This window comes from Oxyura jamaicensis, chromosome 1, assembly GCF_011077185.1.
Source record: "Oxyura jamaicensis isolate SHBP4307 breed ruddy duck chromosome 1, BPBGC_Ojam_1.0, whole genome shotgun sequence".
NCBI lineage: Eukaryota > Metazoa > Chordata > Aves > Anseriformes > Anatidae > Oxyura > Oxyura jamaicensis.
The window spans coordinates 51,225,096-51,250,955 of NC_048893.1; the positions used below are offsets into that span (position 1 = coordinate 51,225,096).

General features: G+C 37.1%; 1 protein-coding gene across 2 annotated transcripts in view; it reads right to left on the reverse strand.

The window, feature by feature from the left end:
• Positions 1-25,860, reverse strand: part of TMTC2 (transmembrane O-mannosyltransferase targeting cadherins 2) — a 254,224-nt gene that overhangs the window by 76,678 nt on the left and 151,686 nt on the right. For both annotated transcript variants that reach the window (XM_035338266.1, XM_035338276.1), the window contains one exon: positions 9,051-9,165. In XM_035338266.1, coding sequence (XP_035194157.1) covers positions 9,051-9,165 — 115 coding nt within the window. The remainder of the gene's footprint in view (positions 1-9,050; positions 9,166-25,860) is intronic.

The following is a 25,860-nucleotide window of genomic DNA, read 5'->3' on the forward strand; positions in this document are numbered from 1 at the left end:
AGTGAAATTTTCTACTCCTCTTACTAGTATATGTATTACAGTCATGGTCTCCAACTACATTATTGTTCACTGTTACTTCCACAGGACTACTGTCTTGTTCACTACACAGAAGGAATATGAATTAGTAATCACTCCATATTTGTTTTTGTCGCATTTCTGTAAGTGCAATAACATCATTATTTACAAACATCCTTTTTTTTTAGCAAAATACTGAAGAGGCTAGCCTCAGAATCATATCAGAAACTACAATTTATTTAAAGACCACTTCAAGAAAATCTGTAAATCCTACATTCTCCATTCCACCGTTGCATTTCAGAGCACCTACGCAATCCCCAAGACCAGACTCACATGGAGTTTCAGCTATGGGTTACATCCAAGAGGCAGACTGAGGTCCCAAGAAACAAGCATATGGTTCAGCCCTGCTGCCACACAGCTGAACTGCCCAAGCTGGTCTGGGCGGGCAGCGTGGCCTGTAGAAGAGCAAAGACCTCAGACTTAGGGCTCCCTACGACCACTCTACCAATGTAAAAATAAGGCAACTTGCAGGGAATCCTTGGTTGCCTGTAAAAGCAGCTGGCCCTGAAAATTTTTCACTGTTTTGAAGAAAAACATGAGGTAAAGAGATATGTTCAAGTGAGTATCTGAAGGAAGCACACACTTCACCATGTGGTTGCAAAGAGGTCATTATAGCTAATACTAACAGAAGAGCCAGTTGAGCACTTGAAGTGCCCCTGCTGGAGCAGGCTGTCCCCCTGCAGCCCATGGGTCCCACATGGAGCAGATCTCCACGCTGCAGCCCGTGGAGGAGCCCCCGGTGGAGCAGGTGGATGTGGCCTGGAGGAGGCTGCAGCCCATGGAGAACTCCCGCAGGAGCAGGCCCCGGGCCGGAGCCGCAGCCCGTGGAGAGGAGCCCACGCAGGAGCAGGGGTCTGGGGGGAGCTGCTGCCCGTGGGGGACCCATGCTGGAGTTTAGTGGTCTTCCAGTACATGAACAGGGCCTACAGGAAAGCTGGAGAGGACTCTTTGTCAGGGAGTGTAGTCATAGGACAAGGAGTAACAACAAACTAAATAAAAGAGGGAAAATTTAGATCAGATGTACAGAAGAAATTCTTTACTCAGAGGGTGATGAGGAACTGGATCAGGATGCCCACAGAATCTCTGGATACTCCAACCCTGGAAGTGTTCAAGGCCAAGTTGGATGGGGCTTTGAGCAACCTAGTCTGGTGGGAGGTGTCCCTGCCCATGGCAGGGGGGTTGGAACTGTGCGGTCTTTAAGGTCTCTTCCAACCCAAACCATCCTATGACTCTAAGAAGCTCCCAGTCATAAACTGGGAACTAATCACTGCATAATTACCACAATATGCTAGCCTTGCAGGAAATGAGCTGACCAGCTACAGAACAGAGAAGCATGGAGAGAAATAGATGAAACAAGACCCACAGGCTTTAACAATGAAAGCCCATGACCCCTTGTAGTGCTTCATATTTGTTTGTTCAGACCTATTTTCATAGTCCCAATTCCTTCCTTCTTTCCCCTCCAGCTGATTGCTAGGGATAAAGTCAGAAATTGGCAATGGCAGATGGAGCCTGTGTTTCCTCTTATATTGACTTTCAAACATCTCTTAGACAAAAAAAAATTCCTTTCCATTCACCTGACAAGGAGTGATAATGGAGGAATGATGAGTCTATAAAAGTGACAAACTCATTCCAAAAAAATTTGGTGCATGGATGTTTCCATCTTGGGGGAGGGGGGGGGGGGGGGGGAGATAACTGTTTAGTCAAAGCTTTATAATTTGGCTTGTAAATTTATCCATCTCCACAATCAAAACAATTTCTTATTTGTTTTTCATGCTTATTATTATGCTTTATTACATTGAACACATCTTTTAGAAGTTCAGGGCACATTCTGAAATTTAGCAAGTATCTACTACTCCATCTCTTTTTAAAAGAGACTTGCTTTTTATCTCACATTGCCACTTCTGTTTATAGTAAAAGCAGGCACAAAAAAAAAAAAAAAAAAAAGCAAACAAACAACAAAAAACATTTGCTCTGAATGACCAATTTCTAGATGAAAAAGAAGAATGTGCCTCAGTGGGAGCTCACACCTTGCAGGCACCACCAAGCCTCTGATAGCTCCCAGAAGCAGGGACAGATTGCCATGTAAGGAAGTTCCTCCCATAACCAGGAGAGGATCTGCTCTTGACATGCCATTCCCTTTCTTTGTTTACTGATAATGATGTTAAGAAAATGGTATGTACTTTTCAGAGATTGCTGGGAGAAGGGATAAGGACTGGACAGAAATAATACAAAAGCAGGACAGTGCAAAATACTGACCAAAAGCCAGTGATGGAGCAGGGCAATTGGTGTGCATTAAGTATGTACCTATCTTTTGTAGTTACAGAATACAAAGCATGCCTTCTTTACATGAGACTAAACAAAGGAAAGTATGTCCTTGCAATAAGGATGCTTGATACAAGAGAGTAAACTCAAGTGGTAAACTTGGATGAACACAGAAGAGCTTAAAGGCTTCTGACACTTTTTAATACACTTTCCACAGTTGCTAGAGCTAAATAAAGAAAAGAGCATAACCCCAAGTAACCACCAAAAAAACAAACCACAGAACCAGTTGCTTCAAGTTTGCAGTTTCAAAGCTCTTTTTTCCCCCTCCAATTCACTTCCCAGATGTAAGGCACATAAATTAAAACATTAATTGAAACACACAACTTTTGTTCAAAGAAAGTTTATTCACGTAATTGCACAAATGTGAAGTCTACCAGATGAGAGAGGGGGAAAAAAGTCAATGACCCCTTTAGCTTAGTAAAACAAGTACTGTGGAAGTTTCTCTCTAGAAACACACGAGGATGAAATTACTTGGAAAAGAAAAAGCTACTTAAACCACAGGACACAAAGTAAACAGGTATAAATTGTCCATGAATTAATTTAGGATGAATTAGGAGGCAAGTTTTAACTATCACAGCAACAAGATTCACAGCATTACAACAGGATTGTTTTGCCTACATTGCTTCCAGCTAATTTTACAGTGGAGTATGGATCAGTTATGAAATGGAGGATATGGGCTGACTGCTTGCAGCAGTAGCAGACCTCATGCAGTGACTTAGAAAGCATTTCAGAATCCTGTTTTTCTAGTTGGAGGAAAAAGAAAAAAGTAAATCCTGGTTATGTAGAAATGCTGCACATCACCTCTATAGATAGAGCTACTTATTTAAATACATGCAGCAAAACATATTCCCAGATCTAGTTCTTCTGTGCAACCATCCTGAATTCTTTAAGCTGCCTCCTTTCAGCTCTCTCTCTTGACCAACAACTTGGAAAAAATCTTCCTGTCTTCCTTCTCTGTCTTGTTTTTGATGTAAACTCACTGAATACTAATGGGGAAAAAAAAAAATAAAAAAAAATTCAGGGACTGAAAAGCAGACACAAACCACAAAACAGGTAGTATACAGCCTACTGCTTCCCTCAAGTTACATATTATTTTATTTCCAGTGTAGTCCTGTTAAAACCAGCTGCTCTGCTTAGAAAGCAAACTCCTCAGTTACTAAAGCTGGCATAAAGTGACCATTTACAATACGCAGGAACCATAACTGCCATCAAGGTAAACATGTACGTTAATGAGATATGTATTAAACTTTCAGGCCAGGTATAATATTGAAATAGTTTAATCAATTTTGTATACTGGTTGATAACAGCTAATACATGGCCCATTAGTTATTATTTTGGCATGGTCGCACTTCATCCAGGCCTCTGCCTACATGCATCTCCCATAGATTTCCACTATATGTACAAGGATCTATATATATATTTACCTACGCTGGCAACAAAGATGAAATGGAAGAGAACTCTCTTGCATTCCCCACACAGATGTGTCTCCAGCCAGGCATCCACGTGGCAATAAAATATGTGCTTTTTTTAAGGCAACCCTTTCATTGTCCTTTGCAAAACTAACGGGCAGAAAGACAGGTATGGGTGCTACAGCAGTGCAGTGCACGAAGCCATTAAGTCTGCTACTTAATTAAGGCTTTTTTTTTTTTTTTTTTTAAGCAATTAAGTCATTTAACTACTCAACCAAATGAGTGCTAACCTTTTGTAAGAGTCTACAACTAGGTTCCATTAATAAAAAAGCCAATCATTAAACAGTGCAAACAGGGAATGTTTAATGTTTTCCAATAACATCCTGTTAGCAAATATGTAAATGGCACATAAATCCCACTTTCAGTAATCACTAATAACCCAGACATACCCAGTAGGCAGTAACACAGAACGGCCATTCCCTTTGCAGACAACACGGCCATAACTGTCATTTTCTTCTAATTCTAGGGAAAAGCTTTTCAAATGCAAGCCAATTGGTCAGCAGATAATTCTGTTCTCTGCTGCTGTGTCACTTAGTTGGGGTTGCCATCATTTCAGCACGACATCAACCGTTACCAGCCCTGCTGCCTGGACAGAGGGAAGGTGGCTGTCAGGATGAGGAGCGGCACTGCCCCTGCCTTTCCCCCTCCTCTGGGTGCTGGGCGATTGCGTGCTGTGCTAGCACCCCCAGGAGAGGTGCATGTCCCCACCATGTGCCTCAGCAGTGCTACAGGATGAGAACTGGACAGAACCACTCAGAGAAGAGGCCTTTTATAGAATCACAGAATGGTTTGGGTTGGAAGGGACCTTACAGACCTCCCAGGTCCAACCCCCTGCCATGGGCAGGGACACCTCCCACCACACCAGGTTGCCAAAAGCCCCATCCAGCCGAACCTGGCCTTGAACACTTCCAGGGATGGGACATCCACAGCTTCTCTGGGCAACCTGTGCCAGTGCCTCACCACCCTCTGAGTAAAGAATTTCTTCTGTATATCTAATCTAAATCTGCCCTCTTGTAGTTTAAAGCTGTTACCCCTTGTCCTATCGCTACACTCCCTGATAAAGGAGTGTCCCTCTTCAAGCTTTCCTGTAGGCCTGCTTTAGGTACTGGAAGGTACTTTTTATTTGAATGATAAACTTGTGCACCCAAACCTATCCCTGAAAGCAAAATGAAATACCTAGGGAGAGAAGCAAGGGGAGGGCTGTTTGTTAGAAATGTATCCTTTATGGAGCACTCTAAGCTCCCAAAATGCAGTCAATTACTACCATTTTAAAAGCATATTCAATATTTCTGTGAGATGGAAAACACTTAAAATCTCCTGAGAAACTCAAGGTAACATAGATTACTAGGATAGGCAAAAAAAAAAAAAAAAGTACTCTAAGCAGCAGAAGATGGCCTAAATACAAATGGAATACTAAATAAAAAACTGTATTTTAACTGATAAGCAATTTTACTTTAGGCAGGAATTAGCAGTAATTTTAAACAAAGTAAAAGAAACCCTGAGCTTTAGGTAGCAACCATCAAAGGCTGAAAATGCATTAAAAAGTCTCTTGTTTTTCATCTACTAATCGTTGCCTATTTCAGAAGAGCAAACGTTTTTCTACAGCTCTGTCCTTGGTACTTTGCTGTATTAAAATACTGGGATTTCTTAAAGGCACGGAAAGAGATCTCAGTTTACACTAATTTAAATCCTATAAAATCTAGCTGAAGTCAGCAGTATTACATAGCTCTGAGAACTTGAGTTTGAGATTTATTTGTTAAAATTACCTGCAGTGAAGCCTCAACATGTCAGAGAAGTTATTTACAGACAGCTGCTTGATGTGTATTTTTGAATTACAAACTACCTTACTACAGTTGTATAGAATTGTAATATAATATTATAATATAATCTCCACATACAGTATAGATCAACAGCTGAAATACTTTCTACACTGAAATTACTATGAAAGTCTCAACTGCTTTCAGAGATGTCAGGGTCCATAATCCTCTTGAGTTTTTCATGAGGTTTCCAGAGAAAAAAAATAAAATAAATAAAAGCTTGCAAACAAGAATTCAAATCCTCAGCCTGAATTCAGGTTTCCTAAATTCCGGGCCAAAGATATTATCTTCATGATAGGCTGGGTCACAGGCAGTTTCACTTCTATGTATTTGGACCTGAGAAAATGTCAGTAGAGCAAACCCATTTTAACCATATCTGAAGGAATGCTGAACCACTAACCCAATACTAATTGTAAGCAAGAGGTGGGTTTCTTTGTCTTAAAAATAATAAATAATAATAATTTATTCATTAAAGATACAGGATAGCTAGAAACTTATTGTTTCCCAGGTGTTAGGTGGAGAGGGGGCAAGCTGAAGACAAAACAGATCTTTCCAGTGAATTACAGTTTTCCAAAATCTGTTCATCTTCTGAAATCAGTGGTTCTCTGTAATACATGTGACTGATGGCTTGTATTATTTTTATCTCCCTTTTCCATATTAAGCATCTTATCATTTAGTCTTTATTACATGTTTGCTATTTTCTAAAAATGCAAGAATTTATTTATGGTTGCATAATTGTCACATTTGAATAAAATGGCAAATGACACATTCTGAATCAGGCAAACCTTCAAAAGGAGATCGTGTAATTATGTAATCTAAATTCATGCAGTTTAAATTCTCCTGAATGGCAGAAATAGCTGCAACTCAGAGCTGCTGCACAGGTATAACAGTCAGAAAATAAAAATGTGTTACTGAAATCAGCCATTCACCTAATCTGCTGAATTCACTAGGTTTTAACACATCAATAGACAACTGCTAAATAACAGCACATTTTAGTGCAAGACAGTTTCTTGAAGAAGAAGGAAACAGAGATCAAACACTTCTGTTTATGTATCTTCTCTCCTTGATCATTACTCACTGAAAATTGAGAGTTAATCTTTAATAATTTGTTCCTCAATCAGGTATCACTTTGATTTGTTTTTGCACTGTACGAGTACAGCTGCATGTGCTAATTAATTTGTACCTAATACTGAGACGTAAATGCTAAGAAACAATAAAAAATATGTGAGGCTAAAATAGACTTATGATCTATGATGCCAAAAACACAGTAATCAGAAATGACTGTAAGGGTACTTTCTTTCTAAAGATCTACTAAATGATTGTTTCAGTTTTAAAGGTACATCCTAAAACCTAGAAACAGTAAATCCAGCTGGTCTCTGGTAAGCACACGAAGATATATTTTTCCATTACTTTTTTTTTTTTTTTTTTTTTTTGTAAAAGGTTCCCATAGTACTGCATGGCAAAGGAGGGCTGAACTTGCAAGAGACCTCTTCAGAGTTTATACTTAAAATAGTGGATTAATTTGGGGTTTAATTGTATCAAAGCCTACTCCATTTACCAGTTAGTTTCCATGCTGGATGTGGGAGTAACATGGAGAAAGAATAAGATGGCATAAATAAGAGAAAAATTAAAATGATGATGTAAGATTATTCAGTTTCTGTAGGATAGCTCATGGTCCTGTGAGACAAAACAAAACAAAGTAAAATAAAGTAAAAAAGGATTCAACTGTATTCAAGATACTGTTTAGAAACATTAAGAATTGGAGATCCATTTTTGCATAAGCATCGTGTATACATACTTTATAGCAAACACTTTCATCTAAATAAACCTCCTTTACTTTCACAGGTATATGTAGGTAAGTTTATGCCCTCTATATTCCAACCATCATTTCAATTTAATTCCTTTTACTCAAACTCAGTAGAATTCAAAGAATTTTTCGATTCAACAGAAATGAAGGCTTGTAGGCATATATTTTGTGTATCAATGGAAAGCCAGAAGATTATCAGCTTGCGCTCAGAACAGCAAAACTACCAAAGACTGATTTCTTTTATATCCCTGTCTTTTTCATCCAACCCCCTTTCCTCTTCTTACCCTGGTATTAACTTGAGTTTCCTCTGACACACTGAATGAGCAAGAGACAAAAGTACTGTATAGGCATACAAAAAAATTTAATAGTTATAATTTTCATCCCCAAAATGAACTGTGTATAAGAAATTCAGGGATATCAATCTTTTCACTTTTTTTTTTTTTTCCTACAGTCTCCTGCTGCATTCAGAAGTTATTTCTTTAAGCATGAATGGAAAGAGTTTATTCTTAAAAATATGTCTTTCACACTCTCCATTGCCTAACAGAGCCAAAAAAATAATAATAATTAAAAAAAAAGAACATGCATGTATGTGTAATTGTATGATTATTTATATATATACATATATATATAATTTTGAGATGTTAAATAAACTTTGGAATGGAAATTCTATCAATCAATTATTTTGAAAAAGGAAAGAAAAGTTTCTAGTATGTTTACCTGTCATGCAAATTAATGAAACAGGCAACTTATTCCCGTTTAAAAAGTCTACCAGGATAAACTTTTTATCCAGATATTAAAAATGGCCATTTTAAACTGGATCTACAAACCAATTTTTTTATTTTTTTTTTTAATAAAGAGGCTTGCTATTTGCATTCAGTTTTTGTCCATCTCCTTTCCCTAGCACATACTTTTCTACTGCACAGGGCATTTCATTTTCATACAGCTTACCCTACTGCATAATAAATGGTGGTCATCTGGATTTTGTTCGAGTGCAGAGCAACACTATGGCGTACCCCGACTGGAGGGATCGGGTCTGTCCTGCAGCAGAGCCCAGCTCCCAGCCCTGAGCCCCCACTGAACCATCCCCACCATGCTGCTCTGAAAAGTATTTAGCTATTTTAATGTTTCAGACCTCAGGAGCTAACTGAGGGGTATTGGTTTATGCTAGGAAGTGTTTACACCCACTCCCACCAAGTGTTATTTAGACTTAAAAAGGAAGTCTAAATAACACCTCTGTATTTTAGCGGAGCCAGAAACAGATGGAGCACTACTGGTGCCAGCTCATCTATCTGCACTCTGTTCAGTGTGGGGTTTTGTTTCTTTTAAATCAAACAGATTTGTAATTTTTCCTGTTCCAAGCCAGACAGTGATACAAGAATATACGGTAATGTAGACCAAGGAAAGATCCTGTCCACCCCAAAATTTAAGGAGTATGATTAATGAAATGGCTATTAGAAAGCAACAGCTAGCATCATCTCTCTCTCCAGCAGGGAAATCAATAGCTCCATTCACAACAGGTTTTTCAGAGGATCCAACCCCAGGAAAGCCACACATACTTACAAATTATAAAGCATATCAGCCATGTTGCTGCGGTAGTACAAGGCATTTCTGTAGGCGCTTTCAGCTTCAGAAATCTTGCTCTGGCTCTTGAGAACATTTCCAAGGTTACCCCATGCTGTCAAGAGGAGAAAACAGTATTCAGGAAGAGCTCCAATCCAATTAAACATGACACAGTATCTGAGCACAGAGAAGTTCCACAGGGAGGCAAAACTCACAAAGAAGCTATTTTTATGGACGGGGAGGGGAAGTTGCTTGTTTTTCCCCCAATTCTCTGTATCATTGCATCTTACTATGAGATGTACATCTCGTAGCAGTGATTTGCATCCAGTCTGCATACATACAGCTTTTGGGTGGGAAGAGGAACTTTAAAAACAATAAATATCTGTAAACTTTAGAAACAATTATAGCAAAGGGAAAGGACCATTTTCTTTTACAACACCTCTAAATAAAAACCCTCAGGGTAAAATGTAGAGCTAGAGCATCTTCATAGTTTGAGATCTTTTTTTTTTTTTTTTTTTTTCAAGTCTATCTACTCAAAATTGCAAGGAACTTTCCCAGAACTGACACAACTCTCACTGAAGTATGAAAATTGACATATGACACAAGAATTGAAAGAACAGTAAGGTAAGTAACCAGGATTAAAAGTATGCCATATGGGTATAAAAATACTACACAGATCACTAAAATGCACTTTTCTACTTGGAAAACATGTGGTTCCTTTCCATACAATTTATTATGCTATATAATGTGCTTTTATATCCCATCTATAAAGGACTTGAGGTAAAAAACATATTTAAGGCTCCACATGTGTTCCTTTTGCAGTTTTGTTGAGTGGCAAAAAAAGTGTATTTACAAAAGAAACTGGAACTAATGTTTTATAGAAAATGCAGCCCATGTTATTCGCAATTTAGGAAGCTAATTTAACTGGCCTTACAACTGAAGCCTATGTGTACACATGAAGAAAAAAGGCACATTATGCTACACATTATGCTTATAATAGATCAAAGTTGTTTCATAAAACAGCTCTACTTTCACAAGTATTTCTTTTTTATGAGCAAGAGGAATGGAAAGATGATGCCCATCCTTTCACCAAACACACAAATATATGGCAAACTCTTCTTCCCTCCAGATGTACGAACAACAAACATTAGCTCAAATAGCTATTAAATTCTGCTTCTTCAGTTATTTAATCCATTTTCTACAGAAATTTATATCAAGCATGAGAAATACAAACTAGATGTAGTTTTATCATACTGCTAATAGACTGATAATTATTTAAGGTACACATTCTTCCTTAGAAAGTATATTGCTTTCAAGCTTCTGTGGTTTGCCGCATAAGTATCCTGCCTTAAGGATGAATACAACACCAAACAGCATTTTCTTCTGAGCAGAACAAACTAATTATTGCTGGGAAAAATGATGGAACCCTTTTAGGATTCACAAAAGTAAAATCATCCAGTTGTACACTATATATTTTGCTAAGAAACAAACAATCAATGTTTCCATGAGAACAGAAGGTATCATTTCTGTGTCACTTTATTTTACCATAGTATTTTATAAGAAGGAAAATAATTCAGAAGTTGCTTTTCACCAAATTGAGAAAAGTTGCAAAAAAGTTCTACCATTCTTTTACTTAGTGAAACTGTTAAAATATTCTCAGATTCACTCAGGTTTTACACCATGCATGCTGAATTCTGAATTTACCTCCCCATTTCTGTTACTATTCATTTTAAGCACAGAAACCACTTTGGAAGCACCACCTAACATGACTACTAGCCAGCTTGCAAGCATAAACACTTGTCAGATGCTGCTTGTGTAGTCCACGACCATCTCATTTCCCATAGATGTACATTCCATACACTCTGCAGCTACTTCTGTTTTCACTCCCATCTCCTACTCCAGAGCATTGCATTAAATGACCATTTGGACAACCCATAACTATTTCCTGCTACCTAGTTACTTGCTCCCCAAAGCACTGAAGTTCAGAAAATGAAAGGATGCACAAAAGAATCATTTGGTTCATCTTTTCAGATAGCAGACTAAAAAAATCCTATCAACACAAATACACTAAATATACCTGGTATTTAACCAAGTTAATGTACTCTTTAAGGCAATACCTTATTTTACAGTCTGCAAAGTCTTCTGTGTCAAGGCCTTAGTATCAGTATTAAACCAGTGTTATTACATCTGAAACGTATTCCATTTAGACTTTTGTCTCAACTTGTAAAACTTTTTTTAATCACTATCTGTGAATGATTAATTTAACCTAATGTGATACGAAAAGAAGTTATACTAGCAGAAAATAACTAACATAAAACCCAATGATCTCATAATTTATTATTCAGAGGAATATGGAAACCATGGTCTTTTTTACTTCCCTAGACTATCAAAGCTTGGTATAAACCTTCACATCTATGTATATACAGAATTAGACAGACGAATGAACTAGTACTGCCTGGAGATGAAGCTATGAGGAACAATTGATAGAACAAATGCTGCTTGTCGAGCTCATACTGGCAGCCCTAGGCATTCAGGGCAGCTATCGCCTGCAGCAACCACGTCCTCTTTCGGTAGCTGGTACCTGGGGAGAGAAAAAAAGGGCAGAATACATGGAAAGGAGGCTGCCTTGGCAACTCCAGGAATTTCACTCCTTATTTGTCTTAGGTAGGGCAATCAACCTTATGAAAAAAAAAAAAAAGAAAAAAAAAAGAAAAAAAAAAAAAAAAGAACTTCAATTATTTACTACATCTCTGGCACCCGACTTCTCGATCCTTATCTCAAGCTAAATTTGTCCTGCAAAACTGTAGCAGCATTGTTTCAATTACATGCCCATTCAGAAACAGGAACAAAATTATACCTAGCCATGAAGCAAAATACCTATCAAAAACATACTCAATGACACCAACTAAATTACAGCACACGACTATTTTCCATCTGTACGTAGTGAGAAATTAAAAATGAATATAATCAAAAGTAAAGAAAATAGATTTGTACTTCTGTCATTTACAATGGATTTTTATTCCACCTAGTATATTTTTCATACAAAATGTGCAATACCCAAAATTAGCATTGCAAAGAGGAACAATTAACATTCAGAAGATGCTAAACTGCATATGTAGCACAATTTAATCTTTAATTACAAATTCAATTTTTCCCTGATAGGAGACCCTATTCAGCTCAAGAGAAAAAGCAAGCTGTGAATGAAACAGCTTTGTAATATTTACTTTTTGCCTGCTGCTTAATTCCCTGTGCTCCAACTTTGAGATAGAAATAGTCCCAGGTCTTTTAGAAATAATACTCCATCATAGCATGGGAACAAAGGTAACATTCACACATCTCAAACACCTATGAAACAGTTGGTCTATTCAAGCTGTACTTCATTGCATACGGTTCCATAGATCTTACTCAACATAAATGGACATATTAAAAATTAAAACTCCATTTCATCTAAGCCAGTGATAAACTGAAAAATCTCCTGGTACCTGAGAACCACTATTCATTAGATTTCTCAGCAGGAAAATTGACATTTTAAAGGTGTGGGCTGTGGGGTTTTTTTTGTTTGTTTGTTTTTTCTTTTTAATGGAGCAAGAAAAGGTAGCATCAAGTACAAAATAAAACAATTCTTTAAGTAGTATAATTCTGGCCACATCAAAATAGATTTCTATCAGACTTTAAAGATGGCACTTACATAGCCTAGAAGTGAAAGTATCTCAAGATCTCAGGCATTTAACTGCTTTCAAAATGAAAACGAATATGACAGAAATTCAGCTTCAAAATTTAACTTTTTTTTCTGAACTATCTCATAGAAACTGAGGATTAAGACTTAAAAAGCCTTTAAAAAGTAAGTTGACATATCAAAGCTTCTCTTTGCACCTTCATTCTGAAAGACAGCAAGAGAAACAATAGTGAGGCAGGAACAATGCTGTACGTTCTAATTTGCCTAGATTTAAGAAGCACATTCTACTGATCAGAAAAATTGAACTTTCAGGTTGCAATTGAGCTATGAAAACAAATGGAAATGAATGTGTGCAAATATCGTAACTTAAATAAATCCTTCCCTTTCTACTGAATCAGGAATTATGCTTTTCCATTCAGTGAAATGGAAATTATAAAGCGAGAAAGTAAAGTTTCAGAAAAATACACACAGTGAAAAACACATGTGAACTATTTGATCCAATCATTTTCTTAAAAAAAAATTTAAAAATTAAAATTAAAAAAAAGCTAATGAGTAAGAAAGATAACCCCAAGTGTTAAAAGAGGATTCTCCTTCCTACCCATCATCCCTATTTAATCCATGCAATAAGAAACCAAAAATGAGACAATAATAAAAGCTATCTGGGATAGCTTCTATTAACAAAACATTCTATTAACAAAATACATTCTATTAACAATCTATTAACAAAATACCTCTGCTGGAACAAGGCAAAAAAAAAATAAAAAAAAAAATCCAAATAATATCTGCCAGTAAACCACCAAAATATAACCTAATAAACTTTTTAAAATAATCTACCAAGAAAAGGAAAATGCTGTCTTTTTCAATGTATTATGCCATGGGGCAAACACTGCCTTTTTTAAGTCTTATTTGGAGCAAACATACTGGAAAACTGATGTAACAAAACATAGGATTCAAAAAAAAAAATATATATATATATATATATACAATTTTCACAATTCATTGAAGTTTCACAAATTACTGAAGTTTTTCAATATTGTTCCCACATTAAAACGGTAAAGCTGATTTATATAAGTTAAAACAGAAAATGTTGAAAGCATCAAAAATATGAACTAGACTATTACTTGAGTGACAGTGATAAACTACTTGAACAGCTACTGAAATACTTAGGGAACAGCTAAATCATTCATAATTAAATTCTCAGCAGCTCAAACTAGCAACACTAGTTCACAGAACAATGCACGTCAAGCCAAAGAAACTTCTACAGAGCTTTATGGGTATTTATGCATTATTTACTATTCTTTAGCATCTGACATTAATAACAGTAGTTCCAGGTTGTACTACTCCTCTTGACAATCTCTCTGTATTTCTCCTGACTCTCTGTGAAAAAAAAAAAAAAAAAAGTGAACACATAACAATTATCATCCCCCCCTTTTTTTTTTTTTTCCCATAAACAAGTTTGAGGGGTGAAAAGCAGCTGGTCCTGAAAAAGTAAAAAAACAAAAACAAAAACAAAAAGAGTCTTTATTATTATTACTATTTTAATGTCTTTTCCTTTTCTCTTTTTTTTTTTTTTTTTTTTTTTTGAACTTCTGCAATAGGTCTGTACCACCACAATTGCTTTTGTGTTCCTATGTAATAGCCATTAACTAGGTGTTCCTGGACAACATTTATGGTAAAGGACATTAACACAAGAATCTTTAATGTTCAGCTTCACTAGAAAAACAGAATTTGCCTTTGATTTTTTTTTTTTGTTGTTGCTGTTAATTTTGACTAGTACTAATCTCAGTCTTCCCTTTTGGAAGGGAAAAGAAAGAGGTGCACATAAGACCAAGAACAAAGCAAACGACCCACTTTGTGTAAAACCCCTTGAAGAGAAAGAAGTCCGGTTTTGAAAACTACTTCACAATTCCAAATTACATGAAAAAGCAGTGAGAGTATGTATTTTTGAGTCTAATTCCTAAAGATAATTGTATTTATTGAATAAAATAGGCTTTTATCTGACAGACTTTTTAAAGAGTATTTTTTGCTTTCCTCCCCCTCTAGATTAAAGAAATGGAGGAGGGGGTTATCATTATATCACTGCCAAAAATGGTGTGGAACTATGGTACTTATCAACACAACTATCAACACTTAAGAAGTGCACGGCAGATGTGCATTCACGAATCTATTAGTGTGCCACTGGCTTCTTCACTTTGTGAACGTAATGTTGACTTATATCAAAACATGCCAGCTCCCACATCAAGCTGATAAACAGTGCAGCTCCTCCATATTCCCCTTCAATTTTATGCCTAAAACATCAGGACTCATAACTTCATGAGAAAGTTATTTCTGTTCCCATTTACTTTACAGACATAAGATACCAAGGCTTATCAAAGATGATTAAGCTCATGGGCCCAAGAGACGCTGCAAAGCTCCAAAGCATCATTCCCACTCAAAACTTCTTGAATTTCCTCGCCATTATCAATGCTAAGACTTTTCTTTGGATGATGAAATAATTTAATCGAGTTATATTTTTACTTTTCTTAAACACTTTCTTCTGTTTCCAGTACTGTCCAAACTGACCTTCCCATTTCTTCTCTCTCCTTCCAAGACTAACAAGTCATTTGAAAGATGTGTACATTTTATATAAACCAGTTCTTCCATTCAGTACACTAATAATCTTTTCTTGCTGACAGCATCAATATTTGAAATTTGCATTGCAGTTGATGTATTTTTATGTTTTCTTTCACTATGAACTTGTCACGTAAGAAAATCAAAGGGAGACAGGTAGTAAAACAGTATGGCAAAACCATGATTTTTACAATGAGAAAACAGGACAAACTACACTTTCCCACTTTGAAATGTGATGCTTTCCAAAAATTTACATCACAGTTTGACTAATTTTCAGTGTAGGTTTTATTATTATTATTATTATATTTCTTTTTTCCTCCTAAACTAAGTTACTTTGGTAGCTACCAGTGTTGTGGAGTCAAATCTTAAAGACTTAAGATCTGACTAAAATAACTATATGGAAAGTTAGGAGATTTTACTATTTTCCAGGTGTTGCTTCTGAGAAATGGCAAAAACAACACAGAGAAGATTCCACTGGCACCGCCCATACAACATGCCTTAGAGGGACCAGTTTATACGGAGCTGTCAACATACCACCCCCACGAGCACAGAAGATGCGTCAGTAAAAATAAGCTTAATGTAGAACGTGGCTTGCATAGAAACAATATATTTTTTTCTTGTGCTCAAGTTTATGCTTTTAAAATAGATAAATTGCTGCTATCACATTCAGCTCCATCCTGCTGATACTACGGTTACTAAACTAGAAATTAAAATAGGTATATTCTGCTAAAAAAAAAAAAAAAAAAAAAAAAAAAAAAAAAAAAAAAGAGGTATATTCTGCCCAGCTCTGCTGCTGATCTGTTGTTCAGATGTGTTGTTCAGGAAGCTTCACCTCCTGATGCCTTTCCATTTTTATTCCTGACATTTGTTACTCATTCATTAATTGCAAGCTTTTCCTGCCAAGGCTTGTGTCTCACTATGGGTTTGTACAGTGCCTACCAAAACAATACAGCTAGACACTAATGGAACGTAAATGCATGACAGCCTCTGGAGGAATGAAGTAAAGGAAGAAGAGGAAGTGTTCTTGTAATACAGAAGAGAGATGTGTGGAACATTTCTCCATATAATTAGTATTCTCATAAAATGAGGGCCAAGAAAACTAAGTTATTTAGTTTAAACACTGTGGGAACCATTGATATTTGCATTTGCATTTTATATTTTGGTCTACTTTCTTAACTTCCATTACGGGGTTATCCTTCCCAAAACACATTTGGGAGCAGACAAAGGTCCCAAAGTGAAATCTGAGATTCTTTGAGGAGTTCCAAGTGCAGTCTACTTCACAGGAAAGAAGTTGAAATATTAAGACCAATGTTTGTTAATGGAAAATTCATCCTACTGAAGAAAAAAAGGCTGAGGTTTTGCAACAGAGTCCATCCATAGCTGTCAACAAGATCACAAATATCCAGGACTTTGCTGGAATAACACATGACGAGAGAGCACAGCACTTGTTACCCAATTCATATTTAAAAGTTTATATTCATAGCTATAAAGAATAACTCCTTGTCGAAAGGTTAGATTCATCAGCAGTTTATGGCTTTTTTTTTTTTTTTTCCTTTCAAGGGTACTACTAAGGAAAGTAGAGTGGTGCTTCAGCCTTTAACATTCACATTTCATCAGGCAATCACTTTGTTCTAGATGGGGAAAGAGTTTCACCAATGGAAGTAAAATAGGTTCCCTGCATAAAAAGCATAAAAGCTCAGTTGCACTCACTAAAAAAGTCAGTGAGGAGAGCTCCACATTTAAGAAAGGTTTCCTACAATACAGACCCGCTATATCTCACAGACAGACACATTCAGCAGATCAATTAGATAACGCTTGTTAAGTGGTTCAAGCACAAAAAGTTCACATAAGCACTAAATGTTACTACTTTAGCAGTTGAACAGGTTTTGTGTAAGTTCTGCTAAGAGAACATTATAGTTCATACAAGCTATTTCTGTTTTTCCTATTATTCCTAAGAAATAATGAGTTTGACAAAATATGTCATAAATTCATCCATATAATTTACAATGCTGTTCCTACAAAAACTTCAACTGTTAACAGACACACTTTGATCAAGTTACCTCATTTTCTTAACTCAACAGCAGAAGTGCTGTTTCTTTTTCCTAAAGGGATAAATGGTTTCTATGTACCCATAATTTATGAGTTTAATCTACTTTATGTATTGATTTTTTTTTACAGTGAGTACACAGTAATGTTGAAGCAGATTGTAGTAGAGATTTACCACCTCCTAACCGTTATATATTATTCTTCGTTCTATTAAGAGCATTATTTATATCATTTGTTCAACACTTCATTTGTTGATCAATTCCAGGGCTTTTGGAATGACAGCAGGTGAAAGAAAAACACAACTGAAAACTTTGCAGAGCTCTGAAAGCTCTCCAACACCCCGTCAACATGGGTACTGAACCTACTGAATTTTGGCAGGCAGTGCTTCGGTTTTGTTTCTTAGCTCTGAAACCCTGATGCAAACGGGTATGAATGCATGATATCTTTTACTACGTCCAACACCACTATCTGATATACACATTCCTCTTGCGATGTTACAGAAAGTTAAATTTTTCTCCTCAAAGGATAGAACAGTGGCTCTGTCAGTTCAGCAAAACCCTGAGATGACGCTGAAGAGCTGGTAAGGAGGGACTGTTCTCAGGCTTCGCCATTTGCTCTGTTTAGTCTGGAGTATGGATCCTTCTTTCTCTCTAGGATTGCAAATTTCAGTAATCCGATTAGCTTTAATAAACCTAATCTCAAGTGTGTGAGGGCTCCGCAACCTGACTGAACATTAAATATCACATTAATGGAGTCTTCAGGGAGCACCCAGAATAATGCAAGCATCAAAGAAAAGTGGGAGGTCTATGCAGACATTCCCACTTCCCCATAAACACCTACTCACTACACATGACAGACTGCTATACAAAGAAATTGTCACTAGTACCTTTGTTTGAGGTGCCAAGGGATCAAATGCACTTTCTTTACTGTTTTTAGTTCTAGTGTAAAATGTTTTTAGGGTAACATTATAGAAATGTTTGACAGCATAGCTTCCCCTGAGCATTACTCAACAGGTAAGTTCAAGAAGAAACATGCTTCCCGTCCACACATCTACCACCCTCCTTCCCATTCAGTTCAGCCTTGTCCACTTGTATGCCACCCTGTCCCTCATGCTACAGAAATTCTTGGGAAGGCAATGATGAATCAGTTGGCCCAAGTTAGAAAAAAAAAAAAAAAAAAAAAAAAAAAAAAAAGTGAAAAAACAGAATTATGCTACCCTTAACATCTAACCCAGTCACTGTTCTCATTCACTGCAAAGCCTGATGACACTTTTGTTTGCATAGCTTTGTTAGCTATGTGCACTGCAAGTTTGTGAACACTGCAAATAAGCCATTACCAAGAAACTTCACAAGGGTCAAGAACTAAGCAGTGAACCAGGGCTGACCCAGAGCTCTCGTGATATAAGGAATTGTACTTTGTAGGGGGGATGTGCTTAAATTGTTCTAGAAAATGAGAGGGGACCAGAGGACCAGGAAAATACAAGTGGAAGAGGAGAACTCTGGCACCCCAGACACTTCAGGATCAGCCCTGAGGAACGCTTCCAAGCACTAAACTGACTCAGGCAAAGACTTGACAGTGTACTATATTTGTCAAATTACGTAACTTTTAAAACAGCAGGCATGATTCTAAAAAAAAAAACATCTATGATACATTTCGAAATTATCACTTACGTCCCAAGTGGTGAGCTGTAAGCCAGATGCCTACAGAAATGGAAGGGTGCGCTTAGCTGACTGAAATGACAGCCCTGGTCCTCAAGGCTAAAAGTAGATGGGTTGTGTCGGCTCACTTCCAGGAAAGGGTAATGGGGAGGACAATGTCCTGGGAACATGCCAGAGAAGCCACAGGAGGGCTGGCGTTTATCAAATCAAGACAATTGTAAGAGTAGTCAAACTACATGTGTCAGACTTGGAAAGGCAATATAGTTCATATCTAGGAAGCAAGCTTCTATATGACACTAAAGTGGGTCTTGTTTGCTTGTTTTCAAATCACTTATTAAGGCAAGACAGAGCCTGTGAAACTTTACCATCCAATAAATGTCCACACTGGTATGGAAATATGGATGGCATGGAAGAAGGTGGATCATAAAGTGACCTAATTCATGTTTTGCCAGTAATTAAACTAAGTAAAGAGACTAAAATGATTCACTAGCATTCGTAATGAACCCATATTCCATATACCTTCTGTGTGCTGAGAACTGACAGAAAAGTTCAGTGTGCTACAGCACACAAGCAAAGACAACAAAAGGACACTGAGCACTCGGTTCCTCTATTTTGCGATCTTTTCTGTAGTTTCAAACAAAACTAAATGCGAGCCTTCTGCACATCCTGTAAATGCATCAACCATCAGCTAATTTTTGCATGAATGCAGGGCTGGCAGAAATGACAGTCCAAGTCTGAGTGATGAATAAAACTCTTGCTTACAAAGGAAGGGGACTGGAAAAAAAAAATGGATTTTACACTGCCAGAAAAGGCATAAAGAGACGTCAGAATGCATGTAAATTACTGTCACATTGACATTAAAGGTTGGTTTCTCTACTAGACTTGTGTAATGGGACCTCAGTGTGAACTGGTATGAAATCCACCATGAATAGGAAAATTGAAGATACGTAACCCATGCTGAGAATCAGTATGTAAAGAAAAAATTTCCACAGTTGACATATTTTGAAAAGAAGGTAAAATAATGGAACAACTGGGTGAGTATCTAATGCATTTAAACAAACATGCTCAGCTTGAGAAACAACCTGGATAATCTCACTGTCCTCTAATTCTTTCCATCCAAAATAATCAAGCTATGTCCATAGCACATGAATATGGAAGTCCCGACCCTTAACCAAACTGGAAAAGTCTATTAGTTTTTGGCCAAAAAAAAGACAGAACTTAATCCAATTCACATAATATTCTACCAACAAAACAAAACAAACAAACACATACACACACACACAAAAACCTTGCCAAAGCTAATCCCTCCTTGACCAGGGGTGGGTTTATTTGCACTGCAGTTTTTAGCACAGATGAGTTTGAATGATTTTGCAGAGCACCTCTGGGACGGCGGGGGAAGAAGTAACAGCCTGATGAGTCCATGTCTCAAAACAGGGTAACAAGAGTCCATGTCTCAGAATTGTTTATTTCTTTAAATTCTTAGTATATGCAAAGGGAACAAAAAAAAAAAAAAAAAAAAAAAAAAAAAAAAAAAAGTCTGCCTAGTAGTTAATAACATTCTCTTCTTACCCCCCTGCTATTTAGGATTCACAGATCAGAGATGCTGTTGGACCATGCTAAAGGAAAATATATATATATATATATATATATATATGTATATATATATATATATATATATATATATATATATATATATGCTATGCTTGTTTCCAGTCCTCTACAGACACAAAGGAAGAATATTGAGCTTTCTGGTATCCTGCTGAAAGAGAAGCAGATATCCCACAGTGACTTGGGTTTCAAAGGAAATTACAGCAGTGCTGAAGAACTGAAAGAGAGAATACTGTCACTGGAGAATAAATTCAGACTTTGAACTGAAGTGTAAACCACTTTCCTTCAGCTCTCCAACATATTTAGCATAACCAGACTGTTTTGCTGAGGCTGGGCTGCCTGCGGGATGCTCAAATGCTCCAGATAACTATGGCTGTTTCCCAAACAACTTACTAATGGCTATTCCTTCTACACTTTCTCATTGTCCAGGGCAGCAGTACCACCCATTTACAGAGCCCTGCACTATTTTCAGAGACTACTATTTTTATTTAACTTTCAAACAATTCCATGCAATTCACTTACTAGTCTGAGCTTTCTCTTTTAAAGCTGTTAAGACTAGCAGACAGAAAAAGTATTTTCTATTTATTTTGAGAAGTCTGAAGCATCCTGTACAACAGGATGAAATTGAAATTCTGACATTTTGTCAAGGAAAAAAAAATAAAATAAAATAAAATTGACCACGGTATAACCTACATAAGTTATATACAACAGAAATATATAGACATAGAAATTTATATATTGCTAATGATATTTTAAAATGTATTACTGTTGCCTTTGATTTTTTATTTTTATTTTTTACTTACATAAGATAATTATTGTGTGTGTTTCCATGTAGTACAGGAGCCGGTGCATGGGTTATTACTGATGGCTGGAAACACATGACAGAAGTTATACTTCTTTTACAGTAATTTCTTCTTTAAAATAAATAAATAAATAAATAGCCAAAGCTGAGTTTCTGAGAAAGGCTGAAAATAATAATAGAGGTGAGGGAAAATATCCATGTAACATTTTGTCAAAAGATTAAATACCAGGACATTCTGGTAAAGGTGCTCTTAACAATAAACACATTCAAAGAAGGCCATACCTTAAAACATTTCTTCTCCTTTCATCTCCTATAAAGATATTAATAATCATGATATTAAAGATATAAAGATAGTTATAATCATAGAAAATATGGGTTTAATGCACCCTTTTTACTTGAAGGAACTATTCCTTCTTCTCCCAGTTTACTGCAAGATGTTATAACTGCTTTTCCTCATTGCAGTATTAGTTGCTATTTTCATTGTCTGTTGAAGGAGGAAGATGGGGCTGCTTACTGACAGCTACTCTGTTAGCAAAGAATCATTTTTTAAGAGCAGATAAGGATAACAGCAGCAACCTGTCAAGTCAGATGGAAGCAGCTTCTACTATTTCCTTCCAGCCAAGTGCACAGAACCAGAGCACACAAGCTCTATGCTTACAGGCATGGATTTTTATTTATTTTATATCACAGGAACCACTCTTGGGTGTGCAAAATTTGGGCACTTTTTCAAAAAATTTAAACCAGGGACAAAATTAACTCATGAGTTTTTGTTTTGTTTTTGCTATATTTGCACTTAAAACAATTTCTAAATTAAATACATTTGATTGCTGCATTAGTAACAGCAAACTAAAGAGGAACTTAACCCTTCAAATGATTCAATGTGGATAAAAAAATGAAATTTGCTATTTTAAAACATATTAAATGCAAAGTTTTTTTTTGCCATTCAGATGAAAAAGCAAGCATACTACTGCATAGATGAAATAAGCTAAATTTGCCTTTAAAAAAATGAAAATTCCTGAATTTTATTTAGCTGATGGTATTACAGAAAACTAAACTCCAAACTAATAACACAAAATGGAATGTAAACTATACATGAAATAAAAATGTAATTTTTACCTCTTATGACTACTCAAATGAGTATATAGCTACTCTGTACATTTTTTTACAACTGAGAAGCTTGACAATGGCTGAATTCAGACTCATGTCGACAGTCCCATGCATGTAGAGAGGCAGTCCTTACCAATCCTACGCTAAATTGATGATAAGAAATAAAACAAACAAAAAGGTAATCACCCATGAAGTTTCAAGTTTTAGTTCCAACTAAAACTGGTCAAGGTTTAATGCTATGCCAAAAATGCAATAAATAAATAAATAAAAAGCAAAGCAAGGTCTACAGATCTTCTACATGTGCAAATATAGTGGGATGAGGCAGAAAGATCTCACAACCTTGTCAAAAATTTTTAAAAAAAGTAGGATAGGTAAGGAGCACTGTGGTCAAGAAGAGTATTTCATGATTAGAATATCTTCTGATCACAATTGAAAAATTCATACTGAGAAGAACTGAAGTAGAGGAAAGAATGGAAAGATAGAAAGTAAGTGGCTCTATATTTGTATGGAACAACATACGCACTCTTCTGTGTCAACACCATGTCTTGGTCTTAACTGCTGTCTGCTGAGAACAACATGGTGATAGATGTTTAAAAGCAAAAGTGTCCTGAATGATTTTGCCAGGAGGGATTTTTTAAGCCTTCATGTTAATCATGTATCAAGAAAATCTATGCAACTTTACTCCATCAGTGGAGTTTATTTTAACAAAACTTAACTCACTCACTTCAACTTTGTTTTCATGCAATAGATATGAAGGATATTTTTTGTTTTTGTTTGTTTGTTTGTTTGCTGCAGAATAAAAATGACTATAATCAGGAGGCCCAGTCTTTTTATCATAACAGAAAAACTGATTCAGGAAAGGACTATAGCACATATTCATGTCCCACTAACCTGCCCAAGATGCTTCATTAATACTAATATGCAATGGAACAAGGACAAACATCCGAGCAACACACAGAGCTAGTTCTGAATGCAGAAGCTGTAATGCCATAATGCCAACTTCAGTCAGTGACACAAATACAGGGCTTATCAGACCAGGTGCAGGCACCACAGTAATGTCATAATACTGCTTCTGGGAGAACCTCTTTCCTGTTACATATCCCATTGCAAAAACAGTAGTCACATATATGAATTTAATAAGACTTGAATACATGGTTGAAATTAAGCATCTGCTGAGGAACACTACACCATTTGGTGCAGCAGGTCAACTAGTTTCAGGAAAGATCTTCAAAGTTCACTTACAAATTTCATGGTAAAAAACAGAAGACTAAAATTGACTAAAATTTCATCAGTAAATATAATTAAGCAATGGATATCTCTGCAGCACTCTAACAGCCTAAGCCTCTCTGTTATTTTCTATTTCTCTAATCAGTGCCTTTAACAGTACAGCAAACATATCTGAACATCAAAGATCATTATGATGTGGAGTCCAAGGTACAACATGGCCTCGAAGTAAAAGATGATGCTTTTTGAAGCCTACTTTTGGTGCTAAAGAGAAAACTTGAGCTAACAAGATGCAATGTCATTATAATTTCATATTAAACACAAGGTAACTATCAGCACAGAATGACTCACGGTCTAATTGGAAAAGATGTGACAGCTACCACCCATTTTTAACTTTGTGGTTTGTTTTTACATTTTGGGAGGCTTCCTTCATTATAAAAGGACACTCAAATAACATTAACTGCTTTACACCAGTTTGGCTGCTCATTAAGTTGAAGGTAGCAGAGAGAAACACTTGCGCCTTTCCCTCCCTACTGTCTAAACATGCATACAGCCACTTCAGGATCTATAAACTGCATTAATCAATCCTGCCTATTTTTCTCCCAAGTGCTGACAAATCGTAAGGATGCAAGGCTCAGATAACTTTAAAGATATTTGAAATACTAGCCATAACCACCAGAGCAGCAGATGAACAAGCCTGGTAAGAGATGCAGCCGTGGAATCCCCAGTCCTCCTCCCAAGCCCCTCAGGTGTCTGCTGAGCACCAGCCTGGGGACGTGCGGGGCCTTGAGGCAGCCTCACCAGGTCCTGACATGGAGTAGTATTTTTGCTTATTTGGTTCTGGGGGTTGGGTTGTTGTGCCCCCCCCCCCCCTTTTTTTTTTTTTTTTTTGGACAGATGAAATCGCAATACCTCCTGCTTTTGAGCATTTTTTCCACACTGCCAGTGATTGACAAAAGCAGCCTGGAAAAATGTATCCTGGAGAAAGGCCGTGGCTGCCTGCAGGGGCTGGAGGTCTCACCTTGGGGCAGAACACCGCTCCCTGCCTGCACGGCCTGCAGGGTCCCAGCCAGGGGGCCAGAACAACAGTGCTGGCAAAGCACTTAACGCCAATTTCTTCACTGAGGATGAGAGGCCACTAAGAATGTTTGTCTGACAGTCCCACAGCAGCAGAGGAGATTAGATTCTTACACACACTGCAACACAGAAGACCTGATTATAAACCAGCACTGCATGAGATAATTCCATTTCTAAAGCCGTCTGCTGGCACCAGCACACAGATGCACCTGTGCTAGCAGCTTGCCCCTCGTGCGAGCTTATTAGCCTGGCATGTATTAGCCTGGTACTTATTAGCCTAGCACATCAGCTCAAGGCCGTCGCGTGGCAGCATCCAGTCAGGCCAGCACACAGATGGAACAGGAACAAAACGCTCAGCTCCCTGCTTCAACAAAACCACTCTTCCCAGAGTCCTACTTCTGTATCTGTTCCTAGCAGGGATTTCTTGAAGGGTCCCTCTCTTCACTTTAGCCTGCAATAGAAGAAGCTTTCGTCCAGAAGCTCCTGACAGAAGGGAGGGGCAACAGAGCCTGCAGGGAGAAGGACTCCACAGCTCAAAATGGTCAGAAATGAGAAAATACTCATGAGGAAAAATGGCTACAAGATGAGGAAACCAGAGAAATGAGGAGTGGCAACCTCTTATTAGTAGCTTAAAAGGAAGGAAAACACTTCTCCACTATACCATTTGACTGAACTGTCCATTGTCTTTCTGTATGAATAGCCTATTTATCACCAGCATTCAAAAAATTAAAAAAAGGAGGCAAACAAAAATAAATTGTTTTTTTTTTCTATGTCAACCTCATTTAGTTACTGAAGAGTAGTGTGAATTGTTGATCTCTTAATGCTTTGGCTAGATTGGCAGCCAGTCTAGTCCAGTCAGGCTTGCCTGATTGTATGAGAAATAGAAAATACAATTAGCATAGTCACAGCCAGGGATAATCTAGGAAGTATTCACAATAATGAATAGAGTTGGGTGACAGGTTGCTTTAGCTGGGAGTTTCTGATACCCAGCTTTGTTACAAT